This window comes from Chinchilla lanigera, unplaced genomic scaffold (assembly GCF_000276665.1).
Source record: "Chinchilla lanigera isolate Chin_1 unplaced genomic scaffold, ChiLan1.0 scaffold00090, whole genome shotgun sequence".
In the NCBI taxonomy this organism is placed as follows: domain Eukaryota; kingdom Metazoa; phylum Chordata; class Mammalia; order Rodentia; family Chinchillidae; genus Chinchilla; species Chinchilla lanigera.
The window spans coordinates 4973186-4997865 of NW_004955491.1; the positions used below are offsets into that span (position 1 = coordinate 4973186).

General features: G+C 55.9%; 3 protein-coding genes across 14 annotated transcripts; 2 read left to right on the forward strand and 1 right to left on the reverse strand.

Annotated features, from left to right (window-relative positions):
* The first annotated feature begins 6 nt into the window (after positions 1–6).
* On the forward strand, positions 7–4785 carry Repin1 (replication initiator 1). Of its 4 annotated transcripts, XM_005404772.2 has the most exons (3): positions 7–366; positions 571–768; positions 2072–4785. In XM_005404772.2, the coding sequence occupies exons 2-3, from the start codon at positions 612–614 to the stop codon at positions 3787–3789; spliced, it is 1875 nt and encodes a 624-aa protein (XP_005404829.1). In that variant the 5' UTR covers positions 7–366; positions 571–611; the 3' UTR covers positions 3790–4785. The 4 variants fall into 4 exon arrangements, with proteins under 4 accessions (XP_005404829.1, XP_005404825.1, XP_005404831.1 ...); XM_005404768.2 differs by having other exon boundaries at positions 7–768; XM_005404774.2 differs by lacking the exon at positions 571–768 and having other exon boundaries at positions 7–570.
* A 1309-nt stretch (positions 4786–6094) lies between these two features.
* On the reverse strand, positions 6095–7935 carry LOC102028868. Its single transcript, XM_005404892.1, has 4 exons — positions 7689–7935; positions 6699–7160; positions 6392–6515; positions 6095–6294 (listed from the first exon to the last, which is right to left on the reverse strand). The coding sequence occupies exons 1-4, from the start codon at positions 7933–7935 to the stop codon at positions 6132–6134; spliced, it is 996 nt and encodes a 331-aa protein (XP_005404949.1). The 3' UTR covers positions 6095–6131.
* Znf775 (zinc finger protein 775) lies at positions 7515–23734 on the forward strand. 9 transcript variants are annotated; one of them, XM_013504597.1, is made up of 4 exons: positions 7516–7599; positions 8522–8772; positions 15052–15285; positions 20104–23734. In XM_013504597.1, exons 3-4 carry the CDS (start codon positions 15255–15257, stop codon positions 21723–21725), a joined length of 1653 nt encoding a protein of 550 aa, XP_013360051.1. In that variant the 5' UTR covers positions 7516–7599; positions 8522–8772; positions 15052–15254; the 3' UTR covers positions 21726–23734. The 9 variants fall into 9 exon arrangements, with proteins under 9 accessions (XP_005404845.1, XP_013360051.1, XP_013360052.1 ...); XM_013504598.1 differs by having other exon boundaries at positions 15056–15285; XM_013504601.1 differs by having other exon boundaries at positions 15169–15285.
* The last annotated feature ends 946 nt before the right edge of the window (positions 23735–24680 follow it).

The window sequence follows — 24680 nt, forward strand, 5'->3', positions numbered from 1 at the left end:
GGCGGGGGGCGTGCACCTCGCACAGGCTCCGCGGGCTGCGCCGTGCGTGGGACCCCGAATGGCTCCTCGCAGGAGCGGGACCCGCGAGCTCGCGGACGCGGACGGAGGACACGCACCAGTACAAAAGGGGGGTGTGGGCCGCCTGCCACCCTCGGCCGTCCAAGATGTCGAAGGGAGATCTGGCCGAGCCCGGGTCACGCGGGCGTGCCCTGCGCAGCCCCCTGGGAAACAGGCCTGGAATTCGTGTTGGGAGCAGAGTGGGGGAAGGGGAGCCAGCAGGGATCCCGGAGTTAGTGCCCTAGGCCGGCCGCTGGGAAAGGACCCTGGCCGCGAAATGGAGAATTCGCGCTGACCTCACCGAGGAAGGTGACTCCCAAGGGCAGCAGTGTGATTCCTTCACGAAGGGCCACGTTTATTTATGAAGCCAGTCTCCATTAAGGTCACTCTGCCAGGCTTAAAGGCCGGAGCTCGTGGCCTCATCGGGGGAAGGTTGGGCTGGTGAGGACACAAAGATGACCGCCCTCGGGGTGCGCAGAGCCTCACACGTGTTTTCTCTCCCCCTCCCCGCAGGTAAGGCTGGCCTCTCTGGGTTCAGAGGTCTGAGCTGTGCCATGGGGGTAGGGGTGTCTTTATTACTGCAGTTTTCTCTAACATCCGGAGGCTACCGGAGTGTGGGTCGAAGCAGGCGCTGCAGCCGCAGAAGTATCCTCAGGAACATCCCCAGGAGGAGCTGGAGAAAGCCTCATCCCCAGCTCTGCAGTCTCCAGGGTAGAGTCTGACTTCGTTGTGTTCCCAAACCACCCATAGCCCAGCGAACCCCTACACTTCGATCCTGGCGCATGTGTGTGTGTGTGTGTGTAAGGATCCCTTTCCATGTCTCGGGGATCTTTCCAGCGCGCAGTCCCCGGGGATGAGTCATGTCAGTATTCCCCCAGGAGAGTGGGCTGTAGGGCATACGGAGGATGTGTCTGCTTGGAGCCTGTGAGCAGGCACAGGAGGTCCCGCAGGAGCTAACGGCTCCTCTAGCCTTCATTCTGTGGAGGACGTGAAAGAGGGGCAGCCCCTGGCCAGGTTGGGGCAGGATCAGGCAGGGGACAGAGATTCCACCCTCATTTTCTCTGCCCCTTCACTTGCCCCAGGAATCCACAGCACCTCAAAAGAGGCAGAGCCAAGGATTGGGGCCCCCAGGGCAGCAGGCAGTGGGTGTTCCTTGGATTCAAGACAGCTTCCTTGTGCCATCACCTAATCTCGTGTGGGTGGAGGAGGGCAGGCAGGCAGAATGTGGGCAGTCTGGACAGGCAGTGGCCTGGCTGTAGGCAGTGCTGGGAGGGGTGCTGAGCTCCCCACACCTCCCAGAGAGAGGCTGTTCTCCTTCACACTCGAGGCTGTGACCCTGAGGCTGAGGCAGTGAGGCTGAAAGTGCCTGCCCTGTGGGGTGGCAGGAGTGAAGGAGGTTGGCAGTTTCTTTTGCTAGGTCTGTGCAAACCCAGGTGTTAGAGGAAAGCACACTGGCCTGGGGGCTTAAAAGACCTGTGTCCCGGTCTTGGTTCTGTTCTTGGTTTACTGTGTCACCTCAGGCAAGTCCTGTTGCCTTTGACGCCCCCTGCTTGCTTCATCTGTGGAGCAGGGAGCTCAGTGTCTCCTCCGCCAGCCTCACCAAGCTGCTGTGCACTGAGGTGTGGCAACAGGCACACGCAGGCACACACAGGGAAATGGAGAGGCCTTGCACAAGCCCGGGGCGCTGTAGGGAGATGTGAGAGCACGTTTGCTGGTGAGCTCCGTGGCCAGGATGTTAGTGCAGCCGACACTGGGTGACTGCCATGCGCAGGATTACAGGTGTCAAAGTCTCCTCTCTGCATTTTCAGAGCAATGCAGACATCAGACACCTTTTTGAAGTGTTATCTAGAGATTGAAATAATATTTAACACACAGGGAAGTGGGATAGTGTAGATTAGGGACAAAGGCTCTGGGAGTTCGTGGAGGCTAAGCCGCTCTCAGGGTGCTGCAGCAGGAAGGGGAGCGGGGCAGATGTGTCTGTCCCCGGAGTGACTCTGTTTTTCCACCCCGGCAGAGGAAGAACCCATGCTGGAACGACGCTGCAGGGGCTCTGTGGCCATGGGCCCAGCCCCGCCTCGACTCCTTTCTGGGCGGTCCCAGGAGTCTGCCCAGACCCTGGAGAAGGAGTCCAGCAGGCTGAGGCACCGGGGCACTCTAGTGGTCCAGCCAGGTGGCCAAGCTCCTGGCAAGACTCATCGCTGTGCCCACTGTCGAAGGCGCTTCCCGAGCTGGGTGGCCCTATGGCTCCACACCCGACAGTGCCAGGCCCGGCTGCCCCTGCCCTGTCCTGAGTGCGGGCGACGCTTCCGCCATGCCCCATTCTTAGCGCTGCACCGCCAGGTTCATGCTGCTGCCGCCTCGGACCTGGGCTTCACCTGCCACCTCTGTGGGCGGAGCTTCCGGGGCTGGGTGGCCCTGGTTCTGCATCTGCGGGCGCACTCGGTGGCAAAGCGGCCCATTGCCTGCCCGGAATGTGAGAGACGCTTCTGGCGACAAAAGCAGCTCCGAGCTCACCTGCGGAGGCGCCACCCTCCTGCCCCCGAGGCCCGGCCCTTCATCTGCGGCAACTGTGGCAGGAGCTTTGCCCAGTGGGACCAGCTGGTTGCTCACAAGCGGGTGCATGTGGCCGAGGCGCTGGAGGAGGCAGCAGCCAAGGCTCTGGGCCCGCGGCCCCGAGGGCGCCCGGCGGTGACAGCTCCCAGGCCGGGCGGAGACGCGGTGGACCGGCCCTTCCAGTGTGCCTGCTGCGGCAAGCGCTTCCGCCACAAGCCCAACCTGATCGCCCACCGCCGCGTGCACACAGGCGAGCGGCCGCACCAGTGCCCCGAGTGCGGGAAGCGCTTCACCAACAAGCCCTACCTGACCTCGCACCGGCGCATCCACACTGGTGAGAAGCCCTATCCGTGCACTGAGTGCGGTCGCCGCTTCCGGCACAAACCCAACCTGCTGTCGCACAGTAAGATCCACAAGCGGTCGGAGGGCTGCACACAGGCTGCCCACGGTGCCGGGAGCCCCCAGCTTCCAGCCGCGGCCCCCGAGTCCTCAGCGGAGCCGTGTCCCCAAAAGCCAGCCCCGGAGGCTGCAGCCGAGCCCATGCCCGCAGCCCCCGTGGAGCTGCCGCGGGACCCGGCGGAGGCGCCCGCGTCCCTGTACAGCTGCGACGACTGCGGGCGCAGCTTCCGCCTCGAGCGCTTCCTGCGCGCGCACCAGCGGCAGCACAGCGGCGAGCGGCCCTTCACCTGCGCCGAGTGCGGGAAGAACTTCGGCAAGAAGACGCACCTGGTGGCGCACTCGCGCGTGCACTCGGGCGAGCGGCCCTTCGCCTGCGAGGAATGCGGCCGCCGCTTCTCCCAGGGCAGCCACCTGGCGGCCCACCGGCGCGACCACGCCCCCGAGCGGCCCTTCGTCTGCCCGGACTGTGGCAAGGCCTTCCGGCACAAGCCCTACCTGGCCGCGCACCGGCGCATCCACACCGGCGAGAAGCCCTATGTCTGTCCCGAGTGCGGCAAAGCATTCAGCCAGAAGTCGAACCTGGTGTCCCACCGGCGCATCCACACCGGCGAGCGGCCCTACGCCTGCCCCGACTGTGACCGCAGCTTCAGTCAGAAGTCCAACCTCATCACCCACCGCAAGAGCCACATCCGGGACGGCGCCTTCTGCTGCGCCATCTGCGGCCAGACCTTTGACGACGAGGAGCGGCTCCTGACCCACCAGAGGAGGCACGATGTCTGAGAGGGGCCCTGGGCTACCTGCACCACAGGAGCGAGGCACTGGCCCGAGGTGCTTGCCTGGGTGCTGGTGGAGGGGACAGTGGGAATCCCAGAAGGGATAGAAGAGGCGGGTGAGCCGGCCCTGCTGGAGCCAGTCCGGTGGGCAGGGAACCCCTGTCAGAGCCAAAGGACCCGGCGTCCAGCTGGCGTTCCTAAGGTTCCATCCTGACTGTCCTGTGCTCTGAAAACGTAGCAATAGCAGCTCCATCTACCCTTAAAGCCCTGGCTAGAGGAGCCACCAGTGGGAGGGAAGCTGCTCCATCCTCTGGTGTTAACGCCTTAATGTCCCAGTCTCTACTGAGTTACTTCAGGTCACTTTGGAAGTAGGTGTGGAACAGTCCTGAGTAAGTGAGCACTCACAAAGGGGAGGGAAAATGGACCAGCTGCGCACACTTCGGGGAACCTGCTGGCCTCCTTAGGCAGCACAGGGCTTTTTTTCAGCACTTAGGTGAGGCCAAGCTGCTCTTACCTGTCCCCCTCCCCGCTGCCCTTGCATTAGAATCCCGCACTTGGAGAGGTCCATCTGCTGTTAGCAAGTCCACCCTCTTCCTCCCAGAAGACCCGGTCTGGCTCTGTCCCCTGCCCCTGCTGGTGCTGAGGGCTTTCCTGCCTGTTTTGCCTGATCTGATGATCCTCTTGTTCATCTAGAGCTCACTGTGTTACGGGAGGAACTGGCCTTTTGGTGCAGCCCAAGGGAAGGTCCTAGGGCGTTTCCTGTGCAGCGTTTCCAGCGTGTGGATGGCAGCCGCTGCCTGAGCACTGAGGCCATGAGAGCGCCCACCTCCCGAGGCCCTGGGTCTATCGTAGGATGATTCTAATGGTTAGAAATTCCACCTCATGATTGAAATCTGCTTTCCTATAATTTCTACCTGTTGGGCCTTGTTGTGTCTTCTGGATCTAAACAGAACAGCTGTTTACCTTCCTTTTCAAGTTAGAGAATAAAGATTTGGTTTTAGAACTGGTTGGCTGGGGACTGTTCCTTTTCCTGGAGGGCTGGTCCCCTGGGTTTTACACACTCTGTTAGAGCTTCAGCCCCTGCCAGAGTACTGGCAGCATAAAGAAGAAGTTGGAGGAGAGGCAGTTCAGCGCAGCAGCGGGAGCAGACAGCTTACACACCCCACACAGCTTGGACCCCACCGCCAGGAGTCGGGTGTCAGCTCCCAGGAGGACAGAGGGCTGATGTTACTCTCCGGCAGGACCTCCCTGGCCGCTTGCTGCTGATCCCTCACTTTGTAGGTCCCTGCACTGGGGGTTTTGTGCAAATTTGCCTGTTTCTGTCAGGTATCACAGGTGGGTTTTTTTGTTGTTATGGTGCCTGTGTCTGTAACGTCTGCACTGATCCCTGGCACCCAGCGCAGGCCGGTGCTTCAGAATAACCACCATTTGTTTATGTGGGCCGCATCTGGCAGAGAGGGTCCCTTACGTCACCTCTTGAGATCCTCGAGCGGTAGGTGCTCTTGCTGTCCTTTTATGCCTGATGACATTTGCTCGTGGTCATGTAACTGGTAATCAAAACAGGTGGGTTCAGAATCAGGTCTGTCTGGTTCCTGAACCCTTCACCTCCACCATGTGCTTTTTGGGTAAACTGAGTGTGCTGCTGCTTTTGGTTGAAATAAGTACTAAATTCCGGCTGTGTGACCGATGTTGTAGTGGGAAAGTGAGGGGTTTTAAAGGTAAGTCCTATTCCTGCCCCACCGGGGCCTGGGTCCGGAGAGTTTAGGGCTCAGTGTGTAGGGAGGAAGCCAGCAGCTTCAAAGCTTTGTATTGGTTTATGGTGTTGAGGAGCCACTTAGAAGCCTGTGTAGTTGAAGAATTATCTGTCAAGAGCCCCAGGGGAGAGGGCCTGGTCTCAAGCCCCACTCACATCTGTTCTCTTTGAGGGAACACATGGCTTCCAGTGAAGGGGAGATGAGCAGGAAAGAGGAGGTGGATGTCTGCAGTGATGGGTGGGGAGGAGGGGACCGGTCCTTGGGTGTTAAGTGCTGGGAGGTTGCGGCCAGGATACAGGGCGAGGGGATTTAACCAGAGGTTGTGGCCTTAAACCATTTTAAAGGAAAGTGGTGTCCCGGGTATGGGGACAGCACTGCCTGTCCCAAGTGCTTGCTCAGCCTGGTTCATCCCAGCTAACTGGTTGAGGGGAAGGACTTTGGGAAAGGGGTCAGAGTTCTGCCATTAGGATTTGCCCTTCTCTTCTACAACTGGTTTTTCTCTTTCTACAAGAGTGTTAAGTACCCCTTAAAACTTCAAATAATGCAGGCCCACTCAAATACATATTTTAATGTGAAGTCCTTTCCCCCTACCCTGTCAGGAGAGTCTGAGGAGTGTTCTAGACATGTCTTCCTGTGATTGGCACACGTGTGGCTGCCCCCATTGTTGGTAATGGGAATAGGACTCCAGATGTGTTGCATTTTCTCCACTCCTGAAAGGCCCTCGGTTGTGGAATGTCAACCTGGAGGACGTCTTCACTCTAGAGGAGGAACAAGCCTGGTGGAAGCGACTTCCCAGGGTCACAGCATTGCTGGTGGCACTGCAACACTGGTTTCTGAGGAGTGAATCCCACTCACCTTCGTGGCGCCCCTTGCAAGTACCCTAGAAAGTATTCATGGGATGAGACTTCAGGGGTTGATGGCCAGAGACGTGTGGGCTCCGCGCAGGGCTTTATGTAGCACCTTCCACGTGCTTCTATAGCTTAAAGCCAAATGTACGAGAATTCAGTAAGGCATAGAGGCAACTAGAAAACTAAAAAATGAATAAGCCAAAGTCCAGAGAAAGAAAAGTATGTGAAAACTACACAATGGCAAAATAGACAATTTGTCCGTTTCCACCTGGCTTCTGAGGCGCAAGAGCAGCCAGGCCCGAGGCGCTGCTCACCGGCTGCTGCCCGGTTGGCAACAGGTGCACCGGGGGCCGTGCGGGGAGCTGGAGAGGCCCGGCTTGTTTGCTCGAGAATCCTGTCGGCCGGAGGCGAGCCACTGTCCCCTTCGAGGTCGAAATGCGAGGACCTTCCCCTAGGGCCGGGTCGGTGAGAAAGCACTCTTTCCTGGAGGTCTCTGGGAACCCAACACTTGCGCTGGAGAAAAGTAAGGTCTGCTTGGCAGCCGGGAAAAGATTTCACCCATCTGAGTCCTGGTGAGCTGCGAAATCTGATCAGGGCAGGGTGGGACGCGTTCTCTGCGGCCCTGGCCCTAGTCAGCCCCTTTATCACCCCGCTCTGCGACGCGCCGCCGGGCTTGGGGCCAGCTCGCCGCACGCGCACACAGGCGGCAGCGCGCCTCCCGCAAGGTGCGCACGCGAGGTGCGTGCACCCAGCTGCACACGGCCAGAGCAGGTGCACTCGGAAGAAGCCTCAGAGTCTGTGGCTTCCCAGCACCATAATAACTGCCTGGGCTCATGCGCTGCGACTTCAGACCCTAACAAGCGCCTGTGCGCGAAACGGGCGCGCAAGGTCAGGCGGGCACCTGCAGCCAGCAGCAGCACAGGCACTCCCCAGCCTGGCTGAGCGCCCGCCGGCCGGGGTCAGCCCCCCGCCCCCGGCTATTGGCTCGGGAGAACAAAGGGGCCGCCCCGCGGGCTGCTCCGATAGGGCCGGGCGGGTGATCTGAGCTGTTCAGCCAATCGCGTGGCCTGGCGGCCCAGCGGACAGCCAGGCCTACCATCCAATCAGGAGCGCGTGCCCGCCCCGCCTGCCCCGGGACTGGCCAGGGCTGGGATCCGGGTGCCCGAGTCGCCCCCGGGGAGGCCGTTCCCGTTAACCTTAGCTACAAAGTCAAAGGTATTTATTTCCCCGGCCCCTTCCCTCCAATCCCTCTGCATTTCGGGCAGGGAGGGGCCGGACAAGCGATGACCCGGCGCAGGCCCCACTCCTTCCCGCGCCGCTCCACCCAGCTTGGTAGTTGGGGGGACCTCCGCGCGCCCCGCACCCCGCCTGCGCAGTCCTGCGCAGTCCCACGCTCCCTGTGCCCAAAACTTTCTCCACCCCAGCCGTGCGGGGGTCGGGGACGGGGTCCGGTGCGGGTCTCACGGACCTGAGAGCGGACCAGGGGTGTGGGGAGGGGTTCCCCGCGCGTCCCCTTCTTAGCTGCCCCGTTATCCTGAGTTCTCCACCCATGTCCGCCTCCCACATAAACCGATTTCTGGGTTAGGAGCCCCCAGGCTCACTGTATAAGGGCTCATAGTAGGTGCTCAATAAATGCGTAATTGCAGGAGCGGAGATACAGACTGGGGGTGGAGAAAGAACGGTGAGCGGGAAGAAAGCAGAAGTTGCAACTGTGCGTGGAGGGGTGGGGGATCTCCAAATGTTCATTCTAGTAAGAGGAACACCCGCCGGATCTGGTGGGGTGAGAAGGGGAGGGGCTCCTTCCTCTGTCAAGGTAGGTGGGAGGTATAGAGATGCTGCCTCCTGCAGCCCTTAGGGCAAGATGGAAGCCAGCGGAGCCTGGGGCTGGGTGTGGTCAGAGTCCCAGAGTTGAAGGCCATCGACAGTGCAGGGTCTACCGTTTATGTACTTTCCCATTCCCAGTGTTCATCAGTAAGATGAAGAGATAGATGGCATTTGTCATCTTTCAGCTCCAAGGTTCCTTGATTCCGCGCTTCTACTCTATTTTGGACTGCAATTTTTTTTTTTTTATTTTTTTCTTTTTTGTGATTCCCCTGTTGTCTTACAACCATGTTTAGTAATGGCTTACTGCACGCAGAGCCTGTACTGGGTGCTGGGGAGAGAGAAGCATCCCCGGTTAAGACGCCTGTCACCCGGCCGTGGAGACAGCAGCACCAGTGATGACAGCCCATCCCTGCAACCGCACAGGGTTGGACGGTGCTCAGGCCAAACAGAACAGGCTGTGGGCAGCCCGGTGGACCTACAAGGCCTTCCCAGCCAAAGTGCTCCTGGTCTGGGCTGAGTCGAAGAGCCCGCAAGGCCATCCCAGGACCTGTCACAGGCCTTCAGGTATAGGAGGATGTAACAGGTTCAGGAGCTGCCGTTGGGAGATGATGGTGTATGGTGGGGTGTGTGCCGCGGAGGGGTGACCGAAGACCAGGTTTTGAATGTCTTTGCCAAATTTTTTTTAGCTAAATCTAAAAGTGAATGACTTCACCTAAGGGAGTAATGTCCACATTTTGATTTTAGAAAAATTGGTTGGGTGGTGAATGGATGGTAGGGAGCAAGACAAGCCATAGAGTCGTTTAAGTCTTCCCAGGGAGAAATAGTGAGCCCTGAACTCCCGCGGGCAGTGGGCGATCTTGGGACTCATTAAAATGGCACTGGTAGGACTGTATTGCTGTGAGCTGTTTGCATTCTGTGGTGGGGAAGATCTGGAGGTTTGAAGGTGGGGAGGAGAGGGGTGAGTGATGAGGGGGCATGGGGGGCCATGCAGGGGGCGCTGGGCATGCCTGGTGCTGGGGTGCGGGACTGGAGGCCCCGGATCTGTATGGGGTTCAGTTTTGGGACATAAGCTGCTCTGTTAGGCGGACCCTGCCGACAGGACCACAGGGGAAGCTGTGCCCAGCCCTCTTCCCGCTCAGGGCCTGATGGAGTTGGAGGGTTCTGTGGCCCGCTGCTTCTGAATGGGCTGGAAGAAGTCATGGTTCAGGAAGGCTGGGCAGCAGGGGACTTTGCAAAGAGGCCTTGTGAGATGTGGGCGTGGGGCGTTCTCAGACAGAGAGACACGCTGTCTACTTTATAGGGTTCACAAAGGGTCGTGGTTCCGGGCCAGCCTCGTCTGATGCTTGTAACAAGCCCTTGGAGAAAGTGCTTCAGCCACCCCCACTCTGGAACCTGAGGCTCAGGGAGCTGAAGTGACGTGTCAGGGACAGGCAGGGGGTTGCTGACAGGGGCTAGGACTCGGCTCCCGATACACACCCTCAGGGGTGATGTGGGCCCGATGTGTGGAAGGACCTTCGAAGCCATGGGCAGGGCTTGAGGTGGGACATGGGCTGACAATCCAGCCCTGTGGCAATTGAGGGTTGCCCAAGGTGTCCAGAGGAAAAGGCCCACTGCTTTCTGGTGGGTTGAAAACCACAGGCGAGCCCCCGGGGAGGGGGGTCTCATGCTGTGCTGGGCCTGCTGGGTGCTGTCTAGTTGTTTTTCCAGAACTCTCTGCCCCACTCCAGCCTTCCCGCAGCACTTTCCAACCTTCACTGCCTGTGCCACCTTCCTCCAAGCCCGGGGAACCCAACAGGTGACTGCCCAGAGCTTCCTGGCTCTCTGTGGACGGGGTGCTTCCACCTCTGTGCCCCCGAGTTCTGTTTCTTGGAGCAAGGGGCCTTTGGATATTTGAGGACGCTGCCCTGACAGACTCATCCATTTGCATGGGTGCTGTGGAAGGATCTGTGCTGACACGCCTCCCGTCGGCATGTTAGAGCGCCCGTGCTGTGTGTGTCTGTGAGTTTTAAAATCTATCTCAGATTCTCCGTATTTGTAGATACACTAGCCCCCCTTATGTTGGTGGATATCTTCCAAGACCCCCATGGACAGTACTGAACCTTGTGTTTACTGTTTCTCGTATACAGTACATACCCACCTGGGGAAGATGAAATTTAATTTACAAATCAGGCACAGTGGGAGAATAACTAATAATAAAACAGACTAGTTATAACAGTGTACTATTATAGATGTTATATGAATGTAGTTCTCTCTGATGTTGGGGATTCAACTCAAGGTCTCTGCGCTGTGCTAAATCTTCAGCGCATCCCCTCCCCCTTTTATTAAAATTTTGGGACAGGGTTGTTTCTCAGGCTGGGCTCGAATTTTCCATCCTCCTGTGTCAGTCTTGCATGGTGCTGGGTCTCTGTATTTTTGCATCTTTGAACTTTCGTTTGCTTAGCCGGGTTTAGATGGGACTGTCTGGGCGTGTGGGTGCACTGGTGTTTTTCCAGGTGTTTCCTGTGTGCTGTCAGTTGTATATTTAAAGTGACAACATCACGGCTGTTACTGAAATCCATTTCCCAGGCAGGGAACGTTGGCTCAGCCCAAGGGATTGGTGTTTGTGACAAAGGTCAGGGGCCGCAGGCGTGACCTCTCAGAGTCCTCCATTTGTTTAATTAATCAATTTGGTGTTGATCGATCACCTGCTTATCAGGGTCAGGCAGGGCATGGTCCCTGCCTTCCTGAAGCTTGCTTTCCGGGAAGATGGAAATGACCTTGACCACCCATACTGGCCACAAGTGACTGGTGAGCACTTCAGTGTGGCCAGTGTGAATAGGAGACTGAATTTTAAGTTTAATTTATTTGAATTTAGGTAAGTTCATGTGGCTATAGAAGCCAAACCTCTGAAATGAAGGGGGATGGAAGGTTGTCTTGGCCACAGATGGCTCCGGAGTAAGTCACACGTTATCTCTTTGGAGAAGACAAGGTCACCAAGAGAGCACCAGGCCGGGGCAGGTCCCCCAGCTTGGTCCTGGCTCCAGCACTTACTGGCTGTGTGACCTTGACTGAATGACCTAACTTTTCTGAGCTATGGTCTCCTTTGCTGAAGGATGATACAGATGATGCATGCTGAGTACTTGGCATAGCTGGTCCCCAGCAGGTGGTGGCCCACGAGTGTGGATCTGGCTGCCCTAACCTGTCACCCTGCAGCTGCTGCCATGCCTGGCGGGGGTGGGGGGGGTACAAAAAAAGCAGAACCAAAGTCAGGTGTGGCCTCGGCTCCTGCTGTAGGTGGTAAAGGGGAAATAATATAACTTGTGACCTGCTGGATGTCGGATACACTGGATTCGTGTCTCCGAACATCGAAGAATGCATTCTAAGGAACAGCAGAGGTTAAGTGAAATTTATTGGGAGAGAGAGCTCCTGAGAGACAGGAGGGGACCCCGAAGTGCGTTGCCCATGAGCCCCCTTCTCAAAGGACGTTTTATAGAGCAAAATCACAAGGTGGGCACAGCTCGGGGCAAACTATGGTCAGCCAATAAGATTACAAGGACAGCCGCTTAGGTAATAGTGATCCAGTGGGGAAGCAGGTCACGTAGCAAGTGTACATGGAAGGAGCAAAGAGCTTTTTAGGAAGGGATGAGTCAGAAGGTTCTGTCACCCACCTGGGTGGCTGATGTCTATCTAGATTTTATTGGACCAGGTGATACCCGTTATAGTATAATCTTCAATTTATTACATATCCCTGGGGAGGCACGCAGGCCTGCCTATTCCGTCTTTATCTTGAGGCCAGGCCTTCGACCAATGCAGCACCAGCCGCAGTTGCAGTGTGTTCTCAACCTCTGCACCGACCCCCTTGAGGGCCTGGGCCTGTCGGACTTATATTTCTACCTAACTCAGCTGTCTATAATAAAGGCACTGTCCTGCCTGGCTGGTGACAAAGGATGCGCAGGGCACCACCCACTTACTTCCCTTCCTGGGCCCTGAGCTGTTCTAGGCACTGTGATTTGGGGACAAGTGGGGAGACTTGGACAGTCCCCAAGCTGCCTCTCCACGGCCTGTGGCCTTGCTTCTCAGCCCAGCTGCCAAGTCTTTGCTCACACTCAGGCCCCTTTGTCACCGCCCCGGCCTGGGCCCCAGCACCTGCTGCAGCCTGCCACCTCCTCTCCATGCGGCTCCCAGTTGTCAGAGCAACTGGGCCTCCTCTCTGCGGGTTTCTTATCCCCTGTGGTCTGGCCCAGCGAAGACAGGCAGGAGGAAGTGGGAGGTGACTTGGAGTCCTCCCACGACTCCGTTGCCGGGAGGTAGGATCTGGGCCTGTGTGATAGGCTGTCTTCAGACACTTGGGGTGTGTACTCCTGGGCTCTGCAGGGACGTTCTGCAGGGCAGCTGCTTCCTAGGTGCTGGCAGCTGTGTGATGTGTCTGAGTGGGGTTGAGGAGGGGCGAGCCAGGTGGCCTAGCAAGAGGCAGATTTGGAGAGAAGGCAGCGTAGTGGACCCAGAATGGGTGTCCACACAGAGGGACTGTCTTTGCTTGGCATTCCCAGGGTGTGGCCTGCAGATCCGTCCCACCTGAGGACACAGGTGGACCCGAGTCCCCAGAGGCGTGGCTGCCTTCCCCGTGCCTGTCTTCTGTGTGTCCCTCATTTCTTACTTCCTCCCTGTGGGTCCGCCTGTTCCTGCTCAGGGCTGTTTGCCTTCATGTCCTGGACAGGGCCGCCAGGCATCACAGGAGGCAACTTCGAGGTCCTACCAGCTCTTAGAACCCAGAGTGGGTACAGCAAGACTCTTGGGTTTGGTTTAGGGACCCCTAGGCATGTCACAGGACCCTCTAGGGACCCTCTGACCCTGCCCCAGATTTGTAACCCCAGCTTTGACTACCTCAGCCTACCTAACCCTTTCCATGGTCCTCTGAGCCTCTTAGGCGGATGTTCAGTCTGCACGGTGAGAAGTGGCCAGTGGCTTGGGATGCAGATGCTCACACTGGGGCTGCAGGGGTCAGGGAGCAGCCAGGGTTGCTGCCTGGGCCCCTCCAGCCCCCAGCTGGGCCTGGCATGGTGGGCCTCACCCGCTGTCTTCCTGCTGCCACCTCTGCTCCCCATGTCCATGAGAAAACACAGTAGGGGTGCTGGGCAACCCTTGCTGGGGAAATAATTGAAATCAGCCCCTTGCCAACCTAGAAACACTCTGCACAAAAGGAGAGAAAGAAAACGAAATCACCAGAATACGTTATTACTTTGGACAGTCTTCAGCAGAAGCCACACGGGCACACCTGCTCTGAAGATAAACCGTAACTACTCCTCAAGCAAGGGGACGTCACAGTGCCATCCAGAACCCACCTGGGAGCTGGGTGACCTGTTTGCCACTTCCCTTACCCAAAAGAAAAATAAATTCCTATTTTTATGACAGGAAGTAAGTTTGCAGGTTGGAGCCGGGCTCCTGCCTGAGTTAGGTTCCCGCCCTCCCGGGAGATGGCCTGGCTTCAGCAAGCTTACATCTCAAAGCAGTGGCTCCCAGGTGCTCCAGAAAGACTTTCCTGCCTTCTAAAGCTGGCCTGGGGCTTATTTAGCTTTACAGATTTACTTATGGCTCAAAAGGACGGAGTCCGGCTTAACAGTGAGAAGTTTCTAAAGAAAGTACTCCTAAAACCAGGGGGCTGTCCCTTTCCCCCTTCGCAACCATGGAAGTATTTTTGCTTTCGATTCTTGTACCTCTCTTCCATCTTTTGTTGATGTCTTTTTTTTGCATATGGGGGACTGAACCCAGGGCTTTCACACTGAGCTATATTCCCAGTCCCCCCACCTTTTTAAAAAAAGTTTTGAAACAATCTTGCTAAGTCACTAGTTGCCCAAGCTGAGCTCAAGTTCAGATCCTCCCAGACTGCTGGGATTATAGGCATGCACCACCATGCCCGCTCAGGGTCCAGCTTTCCCACCTGGGTAGGTGTCCCTAGAGTAGACTCAGGAAGGGGACCTGAAGGAGGGAGGAAGGAGAGCGTGGGTGTCTGTGAGGAAGCCAGCTGTCCCCACTGTGCCCTTAGGAGTGACAGCCACACATCAAGGTCGTGGGCGCAATGAGCCCGTCTCTGAGCCTCAGCTCAAAGCCAGGCAGCACACGTTTTATGCCACATGGATTTGTTAAGTGCACTGGCCTGCCAGGCTTTGTCCTAGGCATCAGGGTTGGGCGCTGAGCACGAGCAGTGGCTGGGCTCATGATGGTGGGCAGCAGACGGACGAGTGAAGGGCGCGTCAGAGGTTAGAAGGGCCGGGAGGGTGGAGTTAGGCTTGTAATTGTGCATCAAGGTGCCAGGGATGGCTGCCCTGGGAAGGTGACCTGCCCCAGCTACCTTCCTTCTGAGTGTGAAGAGAACAGTCAGGAAATGTTCAGAGGCGTGGCCATAAAGTGAAGAAAATGCTGATGGCTCAGTCAGTGAAGGAGGGACGGTTCTCATCCAGGGGTGGCTGCGACACGCCTCAGAAGGGCTTGCAGTAGAACATGGATGGGGACTTTGAAAGGGGCCACGGGCTTGGAAAACACAGGGGCGGCTCTGCTTTCTAGCAGTGCTTTGATTGTCTGTGGGTTTTTGGTGGTGCTGGGGATGGAAGCTTTGTGCTTGCTGGGCAAGCGCTCTGCCCCGCGCGACCCCCCAGCCCTTCCCTGAGGTCCCTGGCTCTCAGGTGTGGGGTCTTTCTCACACCATGTGTTGATATTGAGAGTGTGGGACCTGAGCCCTGGCCCGGGAGTTGGGAGACCTGGGCTTTTGCCTCCCTGCACTCTGCAACTCTGGGCATGTCTGGGGTCCTCCTTGGCCTACTTCCTCTTAAACAACCATGAATGAAGCTGTTTTAACCTGTCCGTCAGATAGGTGTGCAGTTAGAGACCCACACATCTGAACTGAGGCCATGGCTAGAAAAGCTCTTGGGAAAGAGATCACGCGTTCTACTGCCTGGGAAGCACAGTACCGTCCTCCTCCCATAGGCCAATTCTCCTCTTCGCTTCCATCTCACCCCTACATGGCAGGGCAGGGACCCAGCCAGTGCTGACTCCGTGGGAGACCTCCAGGGATGGAGAGCGGCCAGCCTGGTGACAGCACAGGTAAGAGAGAAGAGGGGAGCTGGCCTCCTCCCCCTCCCAGGCCCACCTGCCCTTGTCTGCCCAGAGCTGAGACTAAGCTGCCAGCCTTGCCCTAGTGGCTTGTAGAATGGTTTCAGGGTGGGGGCCAGGACTTTGAAGGGTGCCCAAAGGATGAACAAGGACAGCATCCACGGGAACGAAGAAGTGGCAAAGCCCGGTCTGTTACACGCATGCCCGGAGCAGTAGAAATCACTGAAGTGCGTTTTAAGGGATAGAAAGGGGATTTAAGGGGATTCTGCTAATTCAGCACGGCAAACTAGCACCTGGTAGGAAAGAGGGTTAAAACAGGCTGTTGATCAGCAGAGTGTGTCAGGCTGTTAGGGCTTCCTGGGGTCACCCAGAGTTCAGGGTCTTTACTGGCTGGGGCCTACATCTCCCAGGCTAGTGCTCCCGGAGTGGAAAATTTTCCAGTCCAGTCATGTGCTCTTGGCCCAACCCCTCTGCAGCAGCCCTGGTTCCCGTGAGCCACTCGTCCTGCTCTCTCTGCAGCCCCTGTCCTGGTGTCCTTGGGCCTGAGAGCAGGCAGAGGTTGGCTCTGGGAGTTGCCCCATGGACCCCAGAGCCCCTGCCCCATTGCCCCTAGAGGGAGAGCCACCTACCCTCTCCGGGAAAATCACTGCAGCGTCCCTAAGACTGAGACAAAAATCAGGCAGTAACTGGGAAAGAGACAGGTGTTCCTGGCAGGCTCCAGGGGCAGCGGTGTGCTGTGTGGAAGCCACCCTTTCTGGGCTGGGGCCTGACACAGACCCTTTGGGGGCATTGGCAGTGGTGGTGGCATAGCTGGGCTGTCACAGCCTGGCCTCATTTTGGAATCTGAGTTCTTACAAATTACAGACATTTTAGAAAGTCTTAGAGCATGCATGCCAGATGCTTCTGCGGCAGGACTCTCTCCAGATAAACTCACAAGTGGGGCCCAGGTAGCTGGGGTCAGCTCTAGCTGACACGAGACACAGGCCACCAGAGCCCTCTGCCCTCCCTAGGGAAGCTCCTGAAGCGAGCCTATGGTTTTAGGGAAGAGTTTGAGAAACCCTGGCCTAAATCCTGGAGCGCTGGGGCACATGGGGTCTCCAGGGCGAGCCCTGGGCAGCAGCTGTGTTCTCATGGCCCTCAAGCTGCCTGCCTGGCTGGATTTACAGAGCTGTTCATTCTAGAGGGCCATGTTTGTCAGAGAGTTGGCAGCTTGCGTATTTTACTTACATATTCTTTTGTGGTACTGGGTACAACCCAGGGCCTCCAGCACGCTAAAAAGAGCTCTCCTACTGAGCTACATTCTCAGCCCTCTTTTAATTTATATACATTTTATGTGATTTTAGGATTGTGGCAAACTATACCTAACATAAAGTTCATGTAAACCATTTCAAAAGTATAATTCATTGGCATTAAGCACATTAACAATGCTGTGAAACCATCACCACCATCTATTTTTAGATCTTTTTTTTTATTCCCTCAGGAACTCCATACCTATTGAGTAATAATCCTCATTATTACTATTCCTGAACCATTTGAAATTTAAATCATCAGCCCAGTGTGATGGTGCACGTCTGTAATCTCAGCACTCTGGGAGGATCATAAGTTCGAGCCCAGCCTGGACAATTTAACAGTTTAGGGAGACCCTATCTCAACATGGAAATAAAACAGTTGGAGGTATAGCTCGGGGTAAAGGCTCTGGCGTTTGATCCCCAGTTCCACAATCAATCAATCAAGTAAAACTAAAGATAAAACATTCTTTTTTATGATGACTGAGGAGTAATCTCTGTAAGCCAGAGGCTGTGGATCAATAACTGAGCCATAAAAGATTGTGTCTTGGGACAGGCTTGGGTTCAAGTGCATCCCAGTCTAGTTCAAGGACCTGCAGGGACCTGTGCTGGGCTTGTATGTGCCCCATGCCCTTTGTAGGTGGAAAGACAAAGGCATTGTCCTGGGGTCCTCAGGCTTTTGAGCACAGAGATATCTTTCGGTGTGGAGGAGGCAGCCTCTGGTGGATATTTAGCCAGGTTTAGCCAGGTGAAGCATAAATGGGGAGCTGTGGGACACGGATGGACACAGGGTCACTCAGGGACGCAGTGTCTTCCCATCTGAGTATATCTTGTATTTACCACCAGGCTGCCAATTTTTTTTTTTTTTTTCCGGTACCGGAAACCGAACTCAGGACCTTGCGCTTGCCAGGCAGGCGCTGTGCCGCTGAGCTAAACCCCCAGCCCTCAGGCTGCCAGTTTGGACACCTAGTGCCTTAAATACTTCTGTTGGCCAACAGTTGGGTGCAGCTGAAGAAACATTCTTACAATCAGTTACACTCATTGCTGATTCACCCCCTGCCAATATGTAATTTAAATCACCATTTTTGTTTTCAAATTATGACTCTTAATAAAATGAGTTTTCATGACCAAGCCCTAGAGGAGGCAGATGGAGTTGTTTTGCCAAGAGGAAACCAGGTCCCTATGCTTGCTTCGGCAGCACATATACTAAAACTGGAAACCGGGTCCCTTAAAGGCACTTTCCATGGTCCCTTCCCCCTTGTTTCTTTAAAAATTATACAGACTTAAAAATCATTAATACTTGACTATTCCCATACCAACTGAAAAACAGATAAAGTGAAGTTCCCCTTTGACCTCCCCAGCCAGCCCTACTGTCATTCACGTCCTATCAGAGGGGACCACTGCCCCATCCTGGACTCCGCAGGTTCATATGCATGGAGAGACATCAAGTTTCATTTTTTATAAATTGGATCGGACGACTCATACTGGTTTTACAACTTGCTTTTTGGTTTCTCCTAAAATGATCTGGAAGTCTTCCCACATTGACATGTGCAGTTCTTTCCCAGTCTTTTCCGCTGCTCATGGTATTTTATATTATAAAGGAGACACCCCTGATATGCCCCACGATGCCCTTGTGCACCCCTGTCCCTGTTAGGTAGTTCCCTGTGTATTGTTTTTGTTTTTGTTTTTGTTTTTGTTTTCCCCTGGTACGGCGAATTGAACTCACAACTTATGCTTGCTGGGCAGGCGCTGTGCCGTTGAACTAAATCCCCAGCCCCTATGTATTGTGATAGTATCCATTTCCCCCTTCTGCTTGGTGTGATGGATAAAAAGATGCTACACTGTCATTTTGCCGACTAGTGAGGTTCAACCTCGTTTCATCATCTCTACATGAGTCTTTTACATATTCTAAAAATGTCATTGGCCATATATTGGCACATATTTTTCTTAAACCTGTGCTATCCATTATGTATCTGTGTCTGTATGAATTTAAATTTAGATTAACTTTAGTAAAATAAAACAATTAGATGCTGGGAATAATCCTCTTGAATTCTTAATAGAATCTATTTATGAGTTATGTGGTTTATTGCCTATTTTGGGGTAGAACTTTGACTTTCTTCTGTTTATTATATAGTCAGGTTTTCCTGCTATTCTTGAGTCAGTTTGAATTTATATTTTCTTACAAAATGGTCTCTCATCTAAATTTTCAAATTTATAGATATACAGTCTATACATAACTTTTTAAGGTTTTCAGAGTCCTTTTTGTACCTGTTTTCTAAAATATGTTTTTATTTTTATTAATACCTTTTTTCTACCTTTTTGAGTTTATTTTGTTGTGTTTGTAGTGTTGAAATCCGTTATTTAGAGATAGTCTCTTTTCTCACTTGTACTGTTCTAGCACTTTTTTATTGAATGTCAACTTTTTTCTTTTTTTTTGAGACAGGGTCTCTCCATGTAGCTCAGACCAGCCTTGAATTCACAACATAGCTCAGGTTGGCCTTGAACTTGAAGCAGTCCTGCCTCAGCCTTCCAAATGCTGGGGTTATAGATGTGTGCCACAACGCCTGGCTGAATGTGAACTTTTTATTAAAATATAACACACGCAGATAAGTGCCCCGATCACAAGCTCTGTAAATTCTCTTTAAGTGAACACACCCATGTACCCAGCGTCCACAACACGAGACAGCATTCCCCAAACCTCGGAACCCATGCCCTTGAATGTGGCCATTACCCCGACTCCTAACTCATGCATTAGTTTTCCACCTTTTGCTCTTCATGTAAGTGAAATCATGTGGTATGTATTCTTTAGTGTCTAAAGGAGATGTAGTCTTACACCTCCTTATGTCCTGGAGCGAGACAGGCAAAGCACCTCTGCAGACCTGTGCTCCTCCGGTGTAAGGTGTGGCTGGGAGCTGTGTGTGGGGTACTCTCCTGAGTAAAGTGGATTAGGTTTAACACAAGGGTAGCACGACACCTGTCTGGGGTGCTGATGCCCCTGTTCTGTTGGTTTTGTTGAAGAAGGGAACGTTGCCACACAGCAGAGGGCCTAGTAGGTCTGCACCATGGCTGGCTGCCCCCCTGGAGCAGGGGCCCAGTGAGTAGAGGGGCCGCGACAGTGACCTGGGGCCAGGTCACCCTAACTACTGAGGGGCTACGGGGACCCTCTATGTTTTGAAGCTTGGCCATTTTCTCCTTGCTGCCTGTAGACTCCCAGACTTCCCCTGGCTCTTTTCCTTAAGGTTCTCTGCCTGGAGAACCCGTCCTCCTCAGTGTCCTCAGCGCCTGAGCCAGTCACTTACCCTTCTTGCATTTTCCCCGTTGCTCCCACACTTCTGCCTGCCCTTGTTGTGTGCTTCCTTCTGTCCCCTACTCCCTTTCTTTCCCGTTTTCCTGCCTCCATCTAGAGACTGTGCCCTCTCTCCAGCTGCTCTCTGCCCTCTGCGTGCCCCATCCACGCTCCCCCTCGTCTCCACCTGTCAGCAGCTGCTGACCTCTCCCCATCCTTTCTCTTTCCCTGCGGCAGGAGATGGGCTGGTGATGAAGATTAAGCAAGAGAAGCCAGAGCGGCTGCTGCAGACGCTGGCGGGGCAGGCCGCGCTCCCGGAGAAAGATAAGGAGAACATCTGCCAGCAGCATCAGAGCCTCCCATCATGCCAGGCCATGGGGCGGCTGCGGGCTCTGGGGGCGAAGGAGGAGCCCGGATGTCCAGGGTGGGCCCCTCCCCCTGAGCCCGAAGTGAGGCTGGCAGGCCGGGCCCCGGGGACAGCTGTAGGCCCTCTGAGCCCCGCACTTTCAGCGGGCGTGGGTCACTTTGTGTGCGTGGACTGCGGGAAGAGGTTCAGCTGGTGGTCGTCCCTGAAGATCCACCAGCGCACCCACACCGGGGAGAAGCCCTACCTGTGCAGCAGGTGCGGCAAGAGCTTCAGCCAGAAGCCCAACCTGGCTCGCCACCAGCGGCACCACACGGGCGAGAGGCCCTTTTGCTGCCCCAAGTGCGCCCGGCGCTTCAGCCAGAAGCAGCACTTGCTCAAGCACCAGAAGACGCACTCCCGACCCACCATCCACTCGTGTCCCGAGTGTGAGCGCTCTTTCCGCCACCAAGTGGGCCTGCGCATCCACCAGCGCGCACATGCCCGGGACCGCCAGGGCGCACGCACAGGCCTGCAGGAGGCGCTGCGGAACCCGGCGGTGCGCAACCCGGCGGTGCGCAGGGCCTGTCGCTTGCGGCCAGGGCCACCTCGAGGGCGTCCCGAGTGGGCCTGGCTAGGGTTGTGCCAGGGCTGGTGGAGCCAGCCTGGGTCCCAGATCTCAGTCCCAGGCGCCTCGGGGCCCGGCGGGGAGCAGCGCCAGTTCATCTGCAACGAGTGCGGCAAGAGCTTCTCGTGGTGGTCGTCGCTGAACATCCACCAGCGCATCCACACGGGCGAGCGGCCCTACGCCTGCCCCGAGTGTGGGCGCTGCTTCAGCCAGAAACCCAACCTCACACGGCACCTGCGCAACCACACCGGGGAGCGGCCACACCCCTGCCCGCACTGCGGCCGCGGCTTCCGCCAGAAGCAGCACCTGCTGAAACATCTGCGCACGCACCTACCCGGCGCGCAGGCAGCTCCGTGCTCCCGCTGCGGGCAGAGCTGCTCCAGCCGCGCCGCGCTGCGCGCCCACCAGCGCGTGCATGCGTCCGAGCGCCCTGGGCCCGAGCTCCTGGATGGGGAGTTGCGCCCTGAGCCACCCACCGAGGGCCCCGGGAGCCCGGACTCTGTACAGCTCTGCAGTCCCCAGGGGACAGGGCACCGTGCTGTGTGGGGCCGGGGCCGCTCAGGCGTGGCAGGGCCCAGCGAGCAGCGCCAGTTCATCTGCAACGAGTGCGGCAAGAGCTTCTCATGGTGGTCGGCGCTCACCATCCACCAGCGCATCCACACGGGCGAGCGGCCCTACGCCTGCCCGGAGTGTGGCCGCCGCTTCAGCCAAAAACCCAACCTCACACGGCACCAGCGCAACCACACCGGGGAGAGGCCCTACGTGTGCGCTGCGTGTGGCCGCGGCTTCCGGCAAAAACAGCACCTGCTCAAGCACCAACGCGTCCACCGCGGAGCCCTGGCGCCCCGGCCTTGTGCCTCCCAAGAGGAAGAGGAAGGGGCGTTGTAGTGTGCGTGTGCGGTGCATGTGGGGACCTGGGAAGCCTGGCAGGCTGGCACTTCTCACAAGACCCATGCAAAAGGTAGTTCCTCCAGGCGCTGAGACCTGAGAACAGAATTCCAGCAGCATCCCGAGGGTGCTTGGCAAAGCGCCCAGGTTGTGCTGAAGGAGGAATTGAGATCCGCTCTCCCCACAGAGCCTGGGCCCCACCGTGTGCTGTGCACCTCCAAGAGGTGGACCTCAGGCCTCTCGGGCTCCGGGTGAGCGGCTGTTGGGGTCCCTGAGAGAGGTTCCTGGCATGAAATGGCCAGGACCGGTAAGCTGCATCCCCAGCCTGCCACACTCGGGCTGCAGGGTTGCCTACGGGTTGTCCCCATGGGATGGTGGCCACAAGCTGGGGACCAAGGATGGAGCAGAGGTGGTGGATAGGGAGGGGCAAGCGTATTTCCAACACCAAGGACGCTGTTCGCCCTTAATGACCATCCAGTAAATGTTTCTGGAGAGCTGCATAGTGTGGTGTTCCTTGTCCAAGGCCGAGTGTCCCCGCTGCCCAGGGTGCTGGGGATAGTGAGTGGCTTACTTGACTGACGTGGGTCCTTTTCCTCCCAGGAGTTGAGAAGAATGCATTCCCATGGTCTCAGTGTCTCTGAGCCACCCTTGCTGAAGCCTGGGTCACACACTGCTCCAGGGGACCCATCTGCCCAGAACCCGGGCAGGGAGCTCTTGCCCTGAGCACAGCAACGCCCCTCTGCCAGCTCTTGTCCCAGGTGGGGGACAGTTCCCCCCGTCTCTCCTTCCAGTCTGTTTGGTATCTGTTCCCACATAAGCCTGGGCCACTCGCCCGCTCGGCTCACCTTTCCTGCTCCAGTTCTTTGATCACAAACTGAAATCCCACCGTGAGTGAGGTGTGGCGGGGTCACTGCCCACCTCGGTGCTCTCAGGATCAACACAAAGCCAAACCAGAAGGGTTTTCCTGGGCGCCCCTTTGAGCCTCGCCAGCCCTGGGTGCCCCCTGCCTTGCCCTCAGGCCCTGCCCCTCCTACAGCTCATTTCCCGCCTGCTTTGTCCTGCCCAGAAAGTGCCCAGGGCCCTTGGTCATATTAAAACCTAATCTAGCTGTAGAGGACACTTCAAAGTCACTTGCTTCCTTCTCTTTGCTGCTTAGCAAATCCTGAAGCCAATGCAAGCAAGCTCACCCACAGCAGGGAGGCATGTCCGGCACCATCCTTCCCTCCTGGGTGGGAGCCAGGACCCACAGGTCGGACCTGAAGAAACACTGGGTCACCGCAGAGTCCGGTAGGGCAGATGCTGAAAAGATCAAACTGGCAGGGCTGTCCTCCAGTAGAACGTGTTCGTTCCACAAATGGCGTGTGTTTGACAATAAGTCAGAGTGCAGTGTTGGTAGAACTGGGTGTGAATGAGGCCTAATCGCAGCTCCCCGCTCCTGCAAATTCATGAGGATACCTGCTCACTTTCCCTGGGGGACCAACTCACACACCAGTGCTTTGGGTTGTAAGGGGGCAGGGCCAAATCCCCTGGGGTGATGAGTTACCAATGCGTGCGCCCACTGATCAGCTCAGGCCTACTGTGTGCCAGGCATGTTAGCAGACTTCTGGAATGCTGCCATGAGTGAGACATTGTCCCTGCCCTTGAGCTCGAAGAGCTTCATGGAAAAGCATCTTGATAACACACATGACTTGGAAAATCTACATGGTTAACCTGGGACATCGCAGCAAGGCTTTCAGATTCCTAATCTCACGTGGCTGGTGATGTTGGTAGGCGGTGATGTCTCCATTTGCTAGGAAAATGAGGCTGGGCCAGTGTGACTTGTCCTTTGTTGCAGACAGATGGTCGGTCCCAGGCCTCCTGTTATCCTGCATCCAGTATCAAAATCATGGACTTCTCCAAGAGCGGCACGGCACTGTCAACTCCAGTTTTCTTTCCCTTTCATTTTAAAGTGATAACAGCGGGTCAGAATATTTCCGAAGAGATGTCTCATAAAATCAAAGACGCGATCAGACTTGTTATCCTAGTGTCTTCTGATTTAAGATACGGTGGACAGAGTGCAGGGTGGCACTGGGGAATGAAAACAACCACGAGTACATAAAGATCCGAAAGGATTCCTATCCTGCCCGCCGTCAGGCTTGCAGTAAGCCACTTGTACTGGGTGGGGCTGGGGTTTCTGAAGTCCCTTGTTCTTTTATTAGGGACAGGCTGGGGACTAAGAAAGATGCCCTGGGTACTCCGACAGCGGCAGTTCTTTGGCAAGCAACATGAACATCAGGTCTGCCAGGGAGGCCATTGGGCTCCTTGGCTTGGTGCCGGATACCCAACCTCACGGTGTCTGGGCACAGCCATGGGGATCTGTCTGAGGAAAGGGGGGGTCACAGAGACCAAGGTGTAGCCGCTCAGCATGCACAGGTACACTGACCAAGGGGCAGAGCAGGCCCAGTGCCCAGCGGGGACCCGGCAGAGAAACTGGCAAAGAAGAGGGTGAGAATAAAAGGTAAAACCTTTTATTATTTTTAACATGGTTTGAGTTGAGTAAAGAAATATCTTTGACCTTTTGGCAAGAGTAGGAACGTTGGGACCAAAAATAGTACGTTCTCACTTATCACTGTTCTTCCTGGGTGCAGGCAGGGACAGCGCAGAGGGGGAGCAGAGGTATCACTTAGGTCCCTCGGGGTAGAAGAGGGGACGGCAGCCAGGTTGGAGGTGAAAGTGTCCAAGGCCATGTGACAATTAAATATTCTGTCTACACTTCCCGTGTGGCTGTCCAACACTTATAATCTGGCCAAGAAACTGGATTTTAACTTTTCTTTCATTTTAATTAATTTAAATGGCTAAGCCCTAGGAATGATGTTCCTACTGGCAAGGCGCAAGAAGCCTTGTCTTCCCTTCCTCCCTCCCTCCCTTTCACCCATGGCCCGAAATCTAAAAAGACCTTTGGTCCTTTTGTTGAGA

Bases quoted from the DNA above. Each gene is read 5' to 3' on its own strand.
- Repin1 (XM_005404768.2), top strand. From the start codon at position 513: ATGACCGCCCTCGGGGTGCGCAGAGCCTCACACGTGTTTTCTCTCCCC. The intron at 769-2,071 runs GTAGAGTCTGAC...CCACCCCGGCAG, and splicing joins CCAGCTCTGCAGTCTCCAGG to AGGAAGAACCCATGCTGGAA.
- LOC102028868 (XM_005404892.1), bottom strand. From the start codon at position 7,935: ATGGGTGGAGAACTCAGGATAACGGGGCAGCTAAGAAGGGGACGCGCG. The intron at 6,516-6,698 runs GTGAGCAGCGCC...TTTGGCTTTAAG, and splicing joins TGCCAACCGGGCAGCAGCCG to CTATAGAAGCACGTGGAAGG. The intron at 6,295-6,391 runs GTGAGTGGGATT...TTCCTCCTCTAG, and splicing joins TTGCAAGGGGCGCCACGAAG to AGTGAAGACGTCCTCCAGGT.
- Znf775 (XM_005404788.2), top strand. From the start codon at position 15,255: ATGGAGAGCGGCCAGCCTGGTGACAGCACAG. The intron at 15,286-20,103 runs GTAAGAGAGAAG...TCCCTGCGGCAG, and splicing joins CCAGCCTGGTGACAGCACAG to GAGATGGGCTGGTGATGAAG.